The sequence below is a fragment of the Synchiropus splendidus genome, chromosome 18 (assembly GCF_027744825.2).
Source record: "Synchiropus splendidus isolate RoL2022-P1 chromosome 18, RoL_Sspl_1.0, whole genome shotgun sequence".
NCBI classification, from domain to species: Eukaryota; Metazoa; Chordata; class Actinopteri; order Syngnathiformes; family Callionymidae; genus Synchiropus; species Synchiropus splendidus.
Window position 1 is genome coordinate 10,651,438 of NC_071351.1, and position 14,979 is coordinate 10,666,416.

Consider the following 14,979-nt stretch of genomic DNA (forward strand, 5'->3'; position numbering starts at 1 on the left):
ATGTTTAATAAAACACACCACTGCCTCTCAGAAACCCCGGGGATTGTTGTCCCGTGGGACTTAAACTGTCTTTTGATGAACAGCCAGGGTGCATCTCTCCGACACTGACTGATGTGATAAGCTTTTCTTTCTTCCAAATTAGCCCATTGATTTTGTCGCGCTCAGCTGTGGCGGTTAAACAGCGCAAACATTGCGGGTTAATGCCTCACCCTCTCTGGAAATAATATGAACACTGCAGAGCAAAGTGTTAAGATTTAATTTGTGTTTTCATGGAGCAGTCACACAGTGTCCAGAGCTGAATCATTTATCGGCAGTAGATGCGATGGCTCATCGCATGCTGCTTCTCGGCTGCTTTATTGATGAAGATGATGTCAGCCTGGGACACTTTACTCAGCTTCTCTACGGGGATGTCGAACGCTCGCGTCCTGCAGATGTTTTGTATAACGGAAGACTCCTGAGAAAATGCAACTTTAGTGCTTATACCAGGAGGGTAATCTTGTTTTTGTGAGTTGTAGGACCTCATCACACTTCTTTATCACTGCTCCCCAGTTAAGATTGGTTCCATGCTGAAGTGAACGCAGTGCTAAGAGCTTTAGGAAGAGTTGGTGCTGAATTTAATCCTGGATGAGTTTTGTTGTTGCAGTCTGGCTGCATTCTAATCGACCACCATATTGAAAACCTCCTCTGCATATCTGAGTAGTTCACATGGGCAAAAAAAAAATCTCAGTTTGAGTTGGACGGAATGCTTTTAATTATCGGTGGGAAAACCTTTCCTTCCAAAGCAAAAGTACAGAGTGAAATTTGTGATGCGTGAGTTTGTTTTTTTTGATTCCTGCAGAGCCTTTGCATAATTATTAGAGTTAAAAAAATGTCAACTACGTGTCAAAAATGGGAGTATGGCTTGAAAAAAGCAGAACTCTAAATGGCTGGTGTTGATGTGAGTGTATGAAGTAGCAAGGTTGAGAGGCCATACATTTTAAAACTTGAGTTTACAGTGGCGTTCTTACTGAAGTGGAGAAATTTGTGACTTTTTACCCCCCTTTTCTTGTCAGTTTCCCTCTTCTGTGTTTCTTTGTCTTTTAGTTTCAGTTAGTTTTACCAACACTTTCTCAGTCCTAAGGCATTAAATATCAGCTTTTATCAAGTAGACTTCTGCATCCTAGAATGACACAGAGGTCAGCTGTCTATATTGTATGTTGATGCGCTAAATTATGCCTTCTATCAAAATACCTTTCCCTCTCCATGGTGTGTCCTGACACTATAAGTACATCATGTAAAAATATGCCGTTCCTTCAGGTTTTGTTGGCTCATCACTTTCATGTCACTTGGTGTATTTTTAGATATGTGGACACTTGTTGGCATCTTGGCTGAAGTATATATAATATGAAATAATATTGTGTCTTTCATATGATGACAATCTGTATGTGCAAACACCCACTCACATTTAGTGGTTATTTACCAGCATTTTTACAAATTTAACTCAGCTAAATGTGTGATCTCCTCTGGCACATTGCTGTCACAGAGATCCTCCACAGAGAGACTCGGGGCATCCGGTTGCCCCATTGATATGCCACACTGATACCTTTCACTGCCCTTGAGCTCAACTTCCTTGTGCTTTTATAGCGTTATAGTATTGCTATTTCACCCTTGCTATCGTCCCTGTTGTTTTTATATTTTAACTTGGTTTTGCAATTTCATATTTGTACAGTCTTCCCTCGTATGTGTGGCATCAGCTCATGCTGGATATTTGCCAATTTTTTTTCACTATCTCAGTGTGCGAAGCTAAAAGGGTCAGCTGTTGTAGCATGAGTGATACTGTAAAGAAGTTGACTGAACAGGTCTGTTCATTTCAGTGTCAGTGAAAGTTGTTGGTAGCGTAGTTAAGCTGATGACCTGGATAACCATGACAGCAGATTGAATATTAACAGTCCACCGACTGGCTCTTTCCCACCTGATACCAAGTGTGTGATGAATCACAGACAGAGACAATGGCTCAGCGCATCAAGGCAAATGATTTTGGCATCCTAATAATCTCGGAACGAGGAATTCTCTGGTGAACCGTTTGCAGTTGGATGGTTTTCTTTTTTTTTTCCGGCAGACGCTTTTTTTTGTTTGTTTCTCTGTAACCATTGAGATTTAAACTTGGAACACTCTGTACTTTCAACGACGCACATTCCAAATAAAATGCCTCCCAAATGAAATATCCATACGCGACTAAAAAGGGACCATATGTGCTGTTTTTCTGAATCTCCGGAATGTCCTTTGGAGCTGATTCAGTACTAATTGACATTTAAATACTTCTGGTACTTATATTAATAACCATCTGAAAATGAAAAAGAACTAAAGCCTATGAGCAAACAATGTCAGAAAGTGCCCATTTCTGTCTTTTTAAAACAATTGCACAAGTTAATGAACATAGTTTCACATTTTGCCAAATATTTAAAACCAGTATTTCAGTTCTACCCCAATATTTTGATCACCTACTTAAAAAATAGATTCTGTGACTCAGAAACTACCGCTTAACTACCAAAAACCTGAACACAGTGTGGGACAGGATGAAGCAGGGTTGTGAGGTGCGATAGTTCTCCATTTCCCAACCAATTTTGAGAGCTACCTTACCTGTGATGCCAACACCTCGGCCGTGACCACTATAGAAGATAAAAGATAGGTGGTTGAAATTGGATTTCTCTGATAGGGGTCTCCTACAGGCTTAAGAGCTCTCCTGAGATTCTCTTCAGGTGGAGACTTATTTATTTGAGCTGGCATTCCCGCAAAGCACAATCTGGCATCGCATTATTTGCTTGGTCACCCAAAATAACTTAGAAGTGGATTGAGATTAGTACTGATTTATGAATTGTACTTTGCTCTGGTTTTATATTTCGGGTTTAGTTTGAGATTAATATGAGATGTTTTCTCTGTGGTGTTGTTTTTATTTTGTTGTCATGGTACAGAATCATGACCAGATGAAGGCATGACCACAAGAGCAAAGATCGAAAGCTGGATTTGAACAAGATTTTTAAGATGAGGTGCACTGGTGTGCCCAGAAAAAAAAAAATTAAGGTGTTCCTTAACAAATTTTGGCAGCATAACATAAATTCTGACCCAAAGACATGATAAAAAAAGCTTGTTATCTTGGTGATTTTAAATGTGAAGATTATATTGTTATTTTGCGTTGCACCTATGTTTTGTAGAATTACGTTAAACCATCATTGACATCAGAGTCAAGATGTGGACATCCATCTGGTCTGGGGAACTTCCAAGGTGTCCTACACCTTTACATGGCCTGCAACTGACAAAGGGCAACTTAGTCTCAAGTGTTTTCACATAGAAATCTAAAGCCTCCTCTTAGGTGAACCAGATGCATCAACACAGCAAACATTGTTTGTTGCTTGTTTAGAGCGCATACATACTGAACTGTCACGAGTTCATAGCGCATGATGAATCAAATTGCTGTTCCTGCTAATATATTGCAAATTAATTCCGGATTTAATTTTTGTGTTTGTAATTCAATCTCTATGAGAGACAGAGGAGCGGAAGAGAGCAGAGGACAAGCTATGTAGAGGACGAAACAATGGAAAACACAGAAGGGAGGAATGTTGGAGCGATGGGAAATCCAATAGAGTGAAAGAGCGTGCACAGGAGAGAAAAGAGTGTCCGTAGAAAGTGATAGAGGAGGAGGGGGGAGGCAGTGGGAGGAACGGAGGATGGAGGAGGAGGGACAGGAACAGTGGTTTGGCAGTTGTACCACATGAGAGCGTGCTGTTGTGGAGAGAGGAGAGCCGTTGCTACAGGGATTATTGCCATGTCTGCCGCCGTAGTTACAGCTGACAGGACTTAAAGAGTAGGAGCGTGATGGTTCACCTGGTGGCTGAGCCTGGAAACCATGAAGACAAGGTAGGGGGGAAAGTAGCAAATTTTGAGTCAATAAGGAGGACAAAGATGAACGACGAGGAGGTTGTAGGAATACGAATCATGAGTTTGTTTTTCAAGAGGAAGCACTAAAGAGGAAGAGAAAAAGAGAAGCGATTCTTTTCATAGCTCTGGAGATTTTGCTTTATTGCTTCTTTTATTTTGAGCTGATGTACTTAACTTCTCTGTGTCTTAGTTTGATTGTATTTTTTTATTTTAATAACTAACGTTTCATTGCATTGTATGGTGTAAAAACAGTTTTCCAGGACACGGTTTCTTGTTCTTTTCTGCTGAAGGACTGAGTAATATTATTTGAAGAAAATCTTTCAACACACTGCTAGATGTTGGTTGTAGCTTCGCAACCTTGTCATGTTCTATTAAAGAGTACAAATAGATTGTGATTTTATTTGCTGTGTCTGTTGTAAGTAAGGAAAGGGATGCGTTGATTGAACCACAGGGTCTTGTTCTCTGTTTATCAGCCTCTGGCTCCAGAGTGAGACTGAGCAGCCGTGATTTGATATTGCTGTGATAAAACCTCCCAAGACTGTGACCTCAGGTGACCCACAGTTTTGTCACCAGGAATATAATGTGTTTTCTTATGAAGCCAAAACATGTTTGTTGGATATTTCAGCATGACTTGTGGCACTATAAGACAGAAAAAACAGGGTCTATTTCCTGTGAAAATGCTGTTTGCGAACGCGAATGAATAATAGAAAGTATACTCCTGAAATGCAGAGTAAAATACAGCTTGAAGTTGTAAACTAAGCCGTCTCTGTATGTGCTGGAGTGAGGCCAGCAGACCAAGGACCAGGTGGTGAATAATTTCTCCCTACAGATTTTAGAATATCAAGGGATCCCTAACTCAGAGGTGGTCACTGTGGACAGAAAGATGGTAGTTTGGGGCTCCTTGCCAATGTATTTCTCCAACATCTGTTAAGTGGAATCTTTGAAAACTGAAGCACTGTTTGGAATGCTGTAGGAGTAACCCATGAATAAAAGGTTGAGTAGTGTCCCGAGTATTCCTTTTTCTTAACAAAACACACCATAAATATGTGGACGCAGAACGTAAATAAAATAAGTCCATCCTAATTCTGGAAAATATATATGATCAAACACACATCGGCTCTGGTTTTTAGTCATATTCGGAGCCAAGTTTGGGAAATTAGACCTTCTCTTTTTCCACAAGCTTTTACTTTTCCATGTGTCACATGAGATCCATGCCGCATCCTTACACGCAGCAAATACTAGTTCTCTCCGTGGAATCAGAATTCCAACAGTTGCTTTGGTTGTAAACTACAATATTATTTGGTTGTAAAAACCAGATTAAATCTTCCGCAGTTCCACACCACGTGCTTGTTGCGCTTATAAATCCTTCTAAAGAGAGTAAGACATTGGTTAGACATTGAAAAAAATATAAGGCTCTCTGAGCAAAGTTCATGTGTAGATGACGTAAAACTGCAGAAATGCATCCTGCATAACAACGGACAGCGATTGATCTAGTCATCAGTCAGGCTGTCTGTGTCCATAAAGGTCATAGGATGTCAAATATCTGACTCAGGGTTTATTCTCAATGTCAGTGTCAGTCTCAGAACGTGTTCCAGGCACAAGCAGGTACTGGGATGCCAGTGCAGTTTTCAGAAACTTTAAAATATATTCCGCTATTCTATTTATAAAACAAGTGACTATCATTCCAGTCAGTTGTAGATCTTCGCGGCGTGATGTCCTGCAGTAAGACTGCAGTCTTACTGGGTTTCATCTGGGTTACAGTTAAACTTTGAAGGAAGGGAAGAGCGATACGTGCAAAAAGAGGCCTAAATTACCCAGAGTTTAGGTGCTGAAGGTTGAAAGTATTTGGGATCAACTGTTCTTGTGACAGACAGAAAAGGATATCTGTGACACAAATGAGAGAGGGAAAACCTTTTCACATTATTGCGAGGAGAGGTGGAGATGGACATGTCGGCTCGATGCATTTCTTGGGAGGAAATGGTCTTTTCTTCATGCTAATCACAAGCAGTTCCTGGTTTTGGAAATGATCCTGATGCTGACATTAAGTTTGAATTAGGTTCAAGTAAAAACGTGGTCTTTTGACCGCAATAAAAAAAAAAAATGATGAAGTTGCCTCTGTAAGAAAGATGACTAAGCATTTAATATAGCCATAAAACTGCTGACGGGTTTATTGATAACTGTCTGTCTCTAACTAATATGTAAGCATATTTATATTGATCAAAAGAAATTGACAATTTCATTGCTATGACATCTGATATACTGTATGTCCTGACCTCAGCCTGCTGGGCAACACTGTCACCGTTACCAAGGCAACCTTCACCCTTTTTCATTGTATTGAACTGGCTTCTTGGCTGTCGGGAAGCTATGCATTCACCTCTGGCCTCTCTCCCCTCCACCCTGACCTCTGACCCTCACCTCCTGTGCTCTTTAAATGGATCTCCTGGTGCTGTATCGTGCGTTGCTGCTGATGAATATGGAGGAGAGCTCCCTCATTATCGCTGCGTCGCTTTATTGACATTCACCACATTTCATATTGAGTCAGCCATCGGCCAGCTGCATCCACGCCGCTCCCGCCCACAGCTCATGAATATGAATGAGCATGTGTGATGGGACGGAGGATCGAGAGCTGGAGAGGGCAGACCGTGGTGACAGATGACAGAATGTACGGTCCCGCGGGGAGGTGGGAGTTCTCCGTCGCGGTTCAGGAGAGCACGATTGCACATGTGCTAACAAACAATGCAGTTCAATTCCACCACGTATCCATCCCCACTCTGCCTTTGTTTCAATGAAAAGTAGCACGAATGGGAAGCGTGTGGTTAACTTCAGTGAAAAGACCCGGGGCATATTGATTTGCTCTTGCTTTATGACTGAAGTAGATGAATTGTACTACAATCAATACAGTGTAGATCGACTGAAAGTTAATATTTAAACGGCTTAATTTGGTTTCCATAATGAATCCCTGTAATTACACTGCAGCTGGTTCACAATCTAACAGCCGACTGGTCTCCTCAAACCCAGCCAGCGTTGCATCTAGACTGGCCTTGAACCTGCCCAAGTTGTCCCACACGACGGTGCTTGCCTGCCATGCATAGAGCCACCCCGGCTACAAAAAGTGTTTTGGCACTTTTGAAAAGCAGTTATAGCACATTAGTACTTGAAGTCCACAGTTCCATTCAATCCAAAAGGTGTTTATGCAGGAATTGTTTTGCCTGTTTTTTCACTTGAGCACTGTTGGAAACTGTGCAAAGCTAAGGACAGTGACATTGGTCTGACCACACGTTGAAACCAGCTAACTGCTGAGCACCTCTATGGTTGTTGTCAGGTGTTCTGTGTTTTTCCCCCATGGGTAAAAAGCAACGTTTGTCTCGTTTATCTACTATCTTTTTATTTCTCTAAATGATGAGCATGAAATCAGATGGGCTTCATTAGCAAGAGAACCACTGAGTCACGCTGGTTTATAGTTTCTGGGAGTGTTGCGGGAGAATTCCACCACTTTACTGTTCAGTGATGAATGTGGGGAAACTAAAATACGTTAATGACGATGTTGCTTTTATGCATTTCTCATATTTCAGTGAGAATATCAGGAAGGAATGAAACACTTGATATTCAGGAATGTTTCAGGGACAGACTCTTGCAGAACCTCACAATCTCTCCGAGGTGATAAGCGATTGCTTGGGACATTTCAAAGCCTCCACACATATATTACATAACAGCATTTGGCTGTCATTCAACCAAATGAAAGAAGGTGCCTTGGTACGGGGCGCTGCAGGACAGAACACACTTGGACTTGAGCAGAAATCCACAGCTGGACTCATCTGCCTTTGTGCAGATGTGCGTTTCATCATCTAAATCCATAAAAAGAGTTGGATCGCATCCCACATCTGTTTGTCCTGGATCTCCCTGCTTGTCTTCTTGGTAAGAATCGGAAATGACATTAAGGAGTCTGGTGGAAAATTCTTCTCTTATATGTAGAGGCTGGGAAATGTGGCTTGATTGATGACTCAAGATGGTTTTTACGATCACAACAGAAAAGAGCCCTGCACCTGAACCTCATAAAAGCCCAAGTTAATAAAATCATTTGTCTGCCAAAAATGGCTGAAAGTTACACTCCTCCTCCAGTCTTTGTTGAACTCTAACATGATCTATTTATTACTCCCGCTCCGAAGTTGATGTCTTTTTTTTTGCTATCCGCTTCTTTTTCCAGTCCCTATCCTTGTGGTAGCACTGAAGTCTGTTATTTAAGCGACTGTATTCTTCCTACTGTTTAGCCCACTTCTTAGCAGGCTGGCTGTAGGCTCCCATCCATCCTGTTTCTGTGGAACCCATATCGTTGTTTCATACCCAAGGTAGTAAGAGTTATGGTGATAATGCTCACTGAAAATGTACATTTTGGAATCCGGATTTTAAAAATTATTTTACGTCTTTATTTGATTTTGTCAAGAAGTCTCAAAGGCAATATTTACTTCTGGTGAAACATATTTTCATGATTTCCTTCAAAGCATATATCGGTTCCTTTTAAATCAGTTTAATCCTGTTAAGTCCTGTTGAATATTCTACTGCATTTGCTGAATTGTATATTTTTTCTTATTCTTCATGAAATATTTTTCAAGTGTTTTTTCGTCATATTAAAGCTTCTTTTTCTTGTGTCGAACGTGCCTACCACAGCAGCTGCCGCTCGTCCAGTAATGTGCCCTTAAGTAAGTTGAATTGCAGACCTCTGTTTGGAATGGAAAAAAGGCACGTTGGAAATATCAAGACGAACCACTAGTAAAACGAACCTGTCAGCTTCGCGGACTTGGTCCTCTTTCTCCGAGACTTCCCGTGACCGCAGGCCTCCACTTTCCATTTGTGCGGGAGAAACGTGAAGCAGACATTGATCGTGACAGCTGCACAATTACCGGAGCCTCATTACAAACCACCACTGAAACCGCAGCCATGTTTTATACTCTCGCTCCAGCAGCCTCGTGCTGGAAGACAGCAACTGCAGGCAGAAAATATGTGTTACTAGCGATCAGAATAAATCAGGCTTGTAAAATATCAATAAACAATCTCGAACATACAATGTGAGGTTTAATGCCCTTTATTATTTCCACATAGATTTGTCAAACACTGACATTGAAGGTGAATTTACTCAACAGTTTCACTGGTTCTAAATCTTAATTTAGCTGTAAAGAACACTGGACATTCATCGTAAGTACAGTGGATCCATTTTTGTGAGCGGAACTGTTGGACCTGTAAATTTGAGTTCCTTTCAATATACATTTACATTGCTGGTCATCGAGTTCACCTTTCTGAGCATGTTGTGGCCCAAGTTCATATTATTGAAACTTTGTCGTCAAAGACGCTTATTACAAATATTGAATCTGGAAACCCCAAACCACAGAATGAAAGAACTGCGGGTGCTGTTTGTGGTCAAGCTGTACAACTTGTGTAAATTAAAGATTGGTGCCTTGTTCTCTCCTAACAAGACGTGCACGTGACACAAGCCTGCTTAAAGATGAGAGTGAACTATCAAACACTCAGTGTTCAGGGAGCGGAAAGCCACCGCTGCTTTCATTACCAGCTCATTTGCATCACACACCTCGAAGAGCCCACACACACACACACACACACCTACTCACAATTATTCTGGGGTCCATCGGAGACCTGGACCAACCCAACAACAAGTCCCCAATTCTCACACGACCCTTGTAAAGTGTGAGAGGACAAGATGTTGTCAATGTCAAATTCATCTTGACACACACACGCACAAGCAAGTTAGGCTTCATTGTTGTCGTCCACTGCGTGAGAAAACCTAGTGAAGTGGTGATTTCAGCCTCACGTCACGCCCCCGTAATCATTTTATCCAAATAAAACCCAGCAGCTCTTATTTTGCTCGTCCTCAGAGGAGCTTTCAAGGCGACATTTTTATCAATATCCTCTCTCTGTAAATAAGCACTCCTCCTAAAGTGACATTTCGCTGTGAGAACAACGGGAGAATAACGTCTCTGCGTGTTAAGTATCAATCACGGTGCAGCGTGGTTGTCCAGCTTTATTTTTCTATTTATGAATCATATTGGAGCAGGTGCGGTCAGCTGTATTTCTTTCAGGGTCACATTATGTGGGGCTCTCGAGCCACATTACGGTTGAACGAAGAAAGAGAAGCCTTAACATGATTGAGAGAAAATATTGAACCAACAAGGAACAAAATGTGTAGCATGTCTGCAAGTATGTTATGCTATGATGCCATAAGTTCGAGGTAGAAATGACAATTATGATATCAAGTTATATACCTTTTACGTGGAAATTCTCAACAGAAGTTTTACATTTTTTTAGAATTGTGGGAAAAGTGAAATGACCTTGACCTCAGTCCCACTTTCAGTTCATGTTTGGAAGTGTCTTACAGTTAACACTCAACCGCAAATCTTTTTTTTTTTTTTAGGGGTTGAGACTCCGCTGACAGAAGCAGTCGATTGGTGGACCTTTTGAAGGAGCCTAGCGGCCGAGAGGTCATGGCGGGCCGACTTCTCCTCTTCCTGGTTGTCTCTGTGACGCTCAGTGATTCTCAGTTCCTCTCTGGTCAGCGGCTGAAGACCCGCCTTCAGAGGGACAGGCGCAACATCCGACCAAACATCATTCTGGTGTTGACGGATGACCAGGACCTGGAGCTGGGTAAGAAACCATGTGACATTTTAGTTATTTCCGTGTCAGAACTTTAAAAGTAATTGGCTTTGAGAGGGTGAGGCTAGTGTTATTGAAACAAAGTTGAAATCTCAACTCATGACATTGAGCAATATAATTGGACTTGGAAATAATTGATTCATAAAACAAGTACTCTGACCTTCATTTATTTGAAAAAGAAATAGTTTTTCATTCATCCAGTGTGCCTCCTGATGTTTTGACATCATGTCAATATAGAAAGTAGCCGTCGAGGGTGACATTTTCCCTGACCTTCTCGCGCATAGACGTGAGCTGAACTAGCGGTTGAATCAATTTGGGCTCTGATGGAGTTTGAACTTCTCCCAGGAATGTAATGGCTACAGAGTAAACAAATTCCTAAATCTGCTCCAGGCTCCATGCAGGCGATGAACAAGACTCGGCGCATCATGGAGGAGGGTGGGACTTCTTTCTCCAACGCCTTTGTGACGACGCCCATGTGCTGTCCATCACGCTCAAGCATGCTCACTGGCAAGTAAGTGAGGCCTCCATCTGTTGGGTTGCGGTGTAAAAACGTGTAAACACAGCTGTAATGTCACTCAGGAGGCTTCCATGCTGAGTTCTTCCCTTTGGTGTTCAGCATCCCGCTGCTGGTGTCGTGTAACATGAACCAGCTAGAGACACTCTGCTGGGACTGCAGTCAATCAAACAGTCACACCTCTTAACCGAGAAGTGTCAAAATAAAAACCCACTGTACGTCACGTCCTCACAGAGGGTGCTTTGATTGTAATTGGTTTGGTCCACACAAAGGGCCTGTATTATGCAAAATTAACCTTTTACTAATTTGGGGTGATTTTGGGTCATTGGTGCCTCAACATGCATGTGAAATGTGAAACAAAAGCAGCCATTTCTTAGTTAGATACGCCTCTCTGAAGGCGCCCTGCAGCAGCTTCATCAGCTTGGGACATAGAAAGAAGATTTCAGTTGTGTTCTCAGCCTCTGCTCAACATCCCGGCTTGTAGCAGGCATACTACAGAGATGATCTCAACTTTTTTTCCCCTCTTGGAATGAAACTATTTATTGCTTAATAAGTGTTGCTCTGTCCATGTCGTTCACTTGCCCCAGGTGACCTTAGACTGTAACAATGTATATATAGTTTGGGTAGCATGACTGCAGGCCACTGGGAGTGTGGGAAGGAGGGACTTTCCGCGCAGGACACATCAACCTTGGCCTAGTATTTGTGCGCTTCAGTTTCAATGATGTTATCATGTGAAATGATATCATGTGAGTACAAACTATATTTAAACTGAACATATGATTATTGTGATATCCCCTCAGATATGTTCACAACCACAACACCTACACCAACAATGAGAACTGTTCCTCAATGTCATGGCAGCGGCAGCACGAGCCTCGGACTTTTGGAGTCTACCTCAACAACACTGGATACAGGACAGGTACAAGAGGTGGTGACAATGAAGCGTGTTCCCTCTGACTCTTGTTTTTTTTTTTCTGCCCAGCCTTCTTTGGGAAGTATCTGAACGAGTATAACGGCTCCTATGTTCCCCCTGGTTGGAGGGAGTGGCTCGGGTTGGTCAAGAACAGCCGCTTCTACAACTACACGCTCAGTCGAAATGGAGTCAGAGAGAAGCACGGAGCGCAGTATCCTCAGGCATGAACACACACTGCCAAAACACTGGAATCATTAATTACATTTGTTCATGTCCCCCACCACTAGATAGCAGTGTTGTCACTTACATACCAGTACAAGTCCCGATAGCAGATATGAATATGCCAAATTAATCACAGAAATGAAGTTCACAAGATGTAAAGACTGTCTCATGTTCTTTGTTATATAACTTTAAGGGCATTGCAAGTTCTGCTATAGTTGAAGTCCAAATGTGTGGACATGGTTTGATGGAAATTGGAATAAAAACAAATGTTTTGTGTGTGTTTTCCAGGACTACCTAACTGATCTGATCACAGCTGAGTCCATTCGCTATTTCCGCTACTCGAAGCGGGTTTATCCTCACCGGCCCGTCATGATGGTTCTGAGTCACGCTGCCCCACATGGACCTGAAGACTCGGCGCCACAGTACAGCACTGCCTTTCCCAATGCATCACAGCACATGTAGGTCCTTACATAGGCTCGCTCTCTCTCTCTCATACACACACACACACACACACACACACACATCCGGAGGATTGTGGTGTTTTAGCTGTGTTGTGTCTGGATTTAGCCCAGAGCGCGAATCATAACTGCGCTATTGTTCAGTTGGATTAAAGTGGCTTTCTGAGCCTGAGATGAATGTATGTGTGTGCGCTCACACTTCTGTGTGTCTCTTTTAATTTATGGAAAGTCAGGTTTTTGGCGGTAAAATCAGGAATTATCTGTAAAGCCAAATCTATCAGCATCCTGGTGCTTTATCTAATGTTCCACTTGGTTGAAAACATCGTAAAGCTCACATCTTAGGCTGCTTTAAAGGTCATAGGTCAGAGGATGATTATAGTTCAGTGGGTTCATCCTTTGGATGCCAAAAATATTCACAAAAACTAAAACCCACTCTCATTTTGGTCGCTAATACCCACTGAAGGCGCCGATTTAATCACATATTATTCAGTTGCTTCTGAGGTAAGCTGTCGTTTACATTGGTTGTTTATTTCTGTAGCTACATTCCAATGCTACCACAGACGCTATTATACCTCATAAACGAATCAGTTTATAGAGTTTTTATTTTCATAAAAAATCCATATAAATAAAGCTCCTTTGAACAGGGCTTTTATATCATGCTGTCAAACAATTCCTTTTCCACCTGGTGCACTTCAGTCTGGAGACGATCACAGCCAGCTAAACAAAAACAAAAAACGTTTTTCACACAGACTTCAATATTTTGCTCCCCTGACTTTAAAAATTGCTATATTTCAAATATGAATACAAAATATTTGTTGTTTATTTTTCTTTGAGTTTTGAAGGCATCCACACACTCTCCTGCAGCCCAAGAGCAATGTTGTCACTTGGTTATTACACCATTATCTTATCAAGCCTTCTCTGTTTTCACTGATGCAGAACTGACCTCAGTGCTCAGTCATATTTCAGATGAAGCACACATAAGCACTAGATTGCAGTATTCCAGCCATAGTTATTGGTGGTTAATAGATGTTAATAAACTAACCACAGACTCTAAACTGAAGGTTATTTTTGTCTAAACAGAAAACAATGGCATTGGGAAGGATCTGTGTTATAGCTATTGTAGCTGCTGCTGCTGCATTTTCTTTGGTATCCAGTCTGCCAAGCCTGACTTTGGTCTATCACCTGGATGGGCTGCAGTTTTCCTCCTTCAGCAAGCAGCCAGCTATAACTTCCTCTTTGTGTCCCGCCTTTTCTTGAATTATGTTTTTGAAAATAAACCTACTCTTATCAGATTTAATATATCTTGTTATTGTTCGCCCCTGTTATTGTTTTTCTTTCAGTACTGAGACACACTTATTGATTTCCCCTTTTAATTCAACTTGTTTTATTTTATTTGGTATCATTTTTTATTTGATCCTCTTCTTTGACTGTCTTTGTTTTTCTATTCCTTCGTATATATATCATTTTATTAAATATTTTGTCAACCATGTGGCTTTTCAACGTTGTTATCGCGCCCTCTGATGCTGTCTTGTTTTGTCCCTCATCTGACTCAAGTTTCCTCGCTGCCTCTTTCTTTTCCTCAATTATGAAAAAACGGTTGTGTTTTATCTTTGTTTTCTGTCGATTTTACAAGCATCTCTCTAGAACTCTTGTGTTTCATTGTCTGTTTTCTCAGCTGCCTTTGATCATTGTGTTGTCAAATGAAAAATGTTTTCTCCTCGAGCCTCACAAATGCGAAATTTACTTTCACTTAATTCCTGTAAAAAAAAAAAAAACGTGCTCAGGACAACCTGGTTAAACGTTTCCCATCCTGTGCCGACCACATGATGAACTATTTTCACTGCATGGTGTTCGCTCGGTGTAAAACAGATGTTTTCAGCTGTCCATTTGGCAGGAAGCAGCGGCTCCTAACTGGTGCTGCAGATTTGCTTGTCCAGGTGAATGAATGGATGTAGCTGCTGAGAAGGGAGGTCTGATGAGACTCATTCATTATCTAGACACAACACACTGAAGGGACGCCGCTGCTGTGAACCCAGCGGGGAAGGGTGTGTGTAGGAAATGGTTTGGGATGTGTAATTATTGTACAGCTGTTGTCATTGCACACTCATTCTGCCATCTTGCTTCAGTCGCACACATGACTTTACCATAGTACTTTCATAGTAGTTTCTTTTCTTACTGTCTTTTTTATTAAGACCTATTTCTGCTGGTTTGCAGATGAGCTGGTCCTGTTTCAAAATGTTCTGTGACAGTGCGGAACTATTAAGGATGATGGGGTAGCAAGCTTGAGCTTAACCACC

At 41.6% G+C, this 14,979-nt stretch overlaps 1 protein-coding gene across 7 annotated transcripts in view; it reads left to right on the forward strand.

Annotated features, from left to right (window-relative positions):
• sulf2b (sulfatase 2b) overlaps positions 1-14,979 on the forward strand; it is a 73,236-nt gene that overhangs the window by 47,087 nt on the left and 11,170 nt on the right. For 6 of the 7 annotated variants that reach the window (XM_053848677.1, XM_053848676.1, XM_053848680.1 and 3 more), the window contains 5 exons: positions 10,337-10,566; positions 10,966-11,086; positions 11,890-12,008; positions 12,072-12,223; positions 12,513-12,682. In XM_053848677.1, the coding sequence (XP_053704652.1) occupies positions 10,407-10,566; positions 10,966-11,086; positions 11,890-12,008; positions 12,072-12,223; positions 12,513-12,682 (722 nt within the window). In that variant the 5' untranslated portion in view covers positions 10,337-10,406. Of the gene's footprint in view, positions 1-3,733; positions 3,895-10,336; positions 10,567-10,965; positions 11,087-11,889; positions 12,009-12,071; positions 12,224-12,512; positions 12,683-14,979 lie in introns of those variants that run through there. The other variant, XM_053848678.1, reaches the window with a different exon arrangement.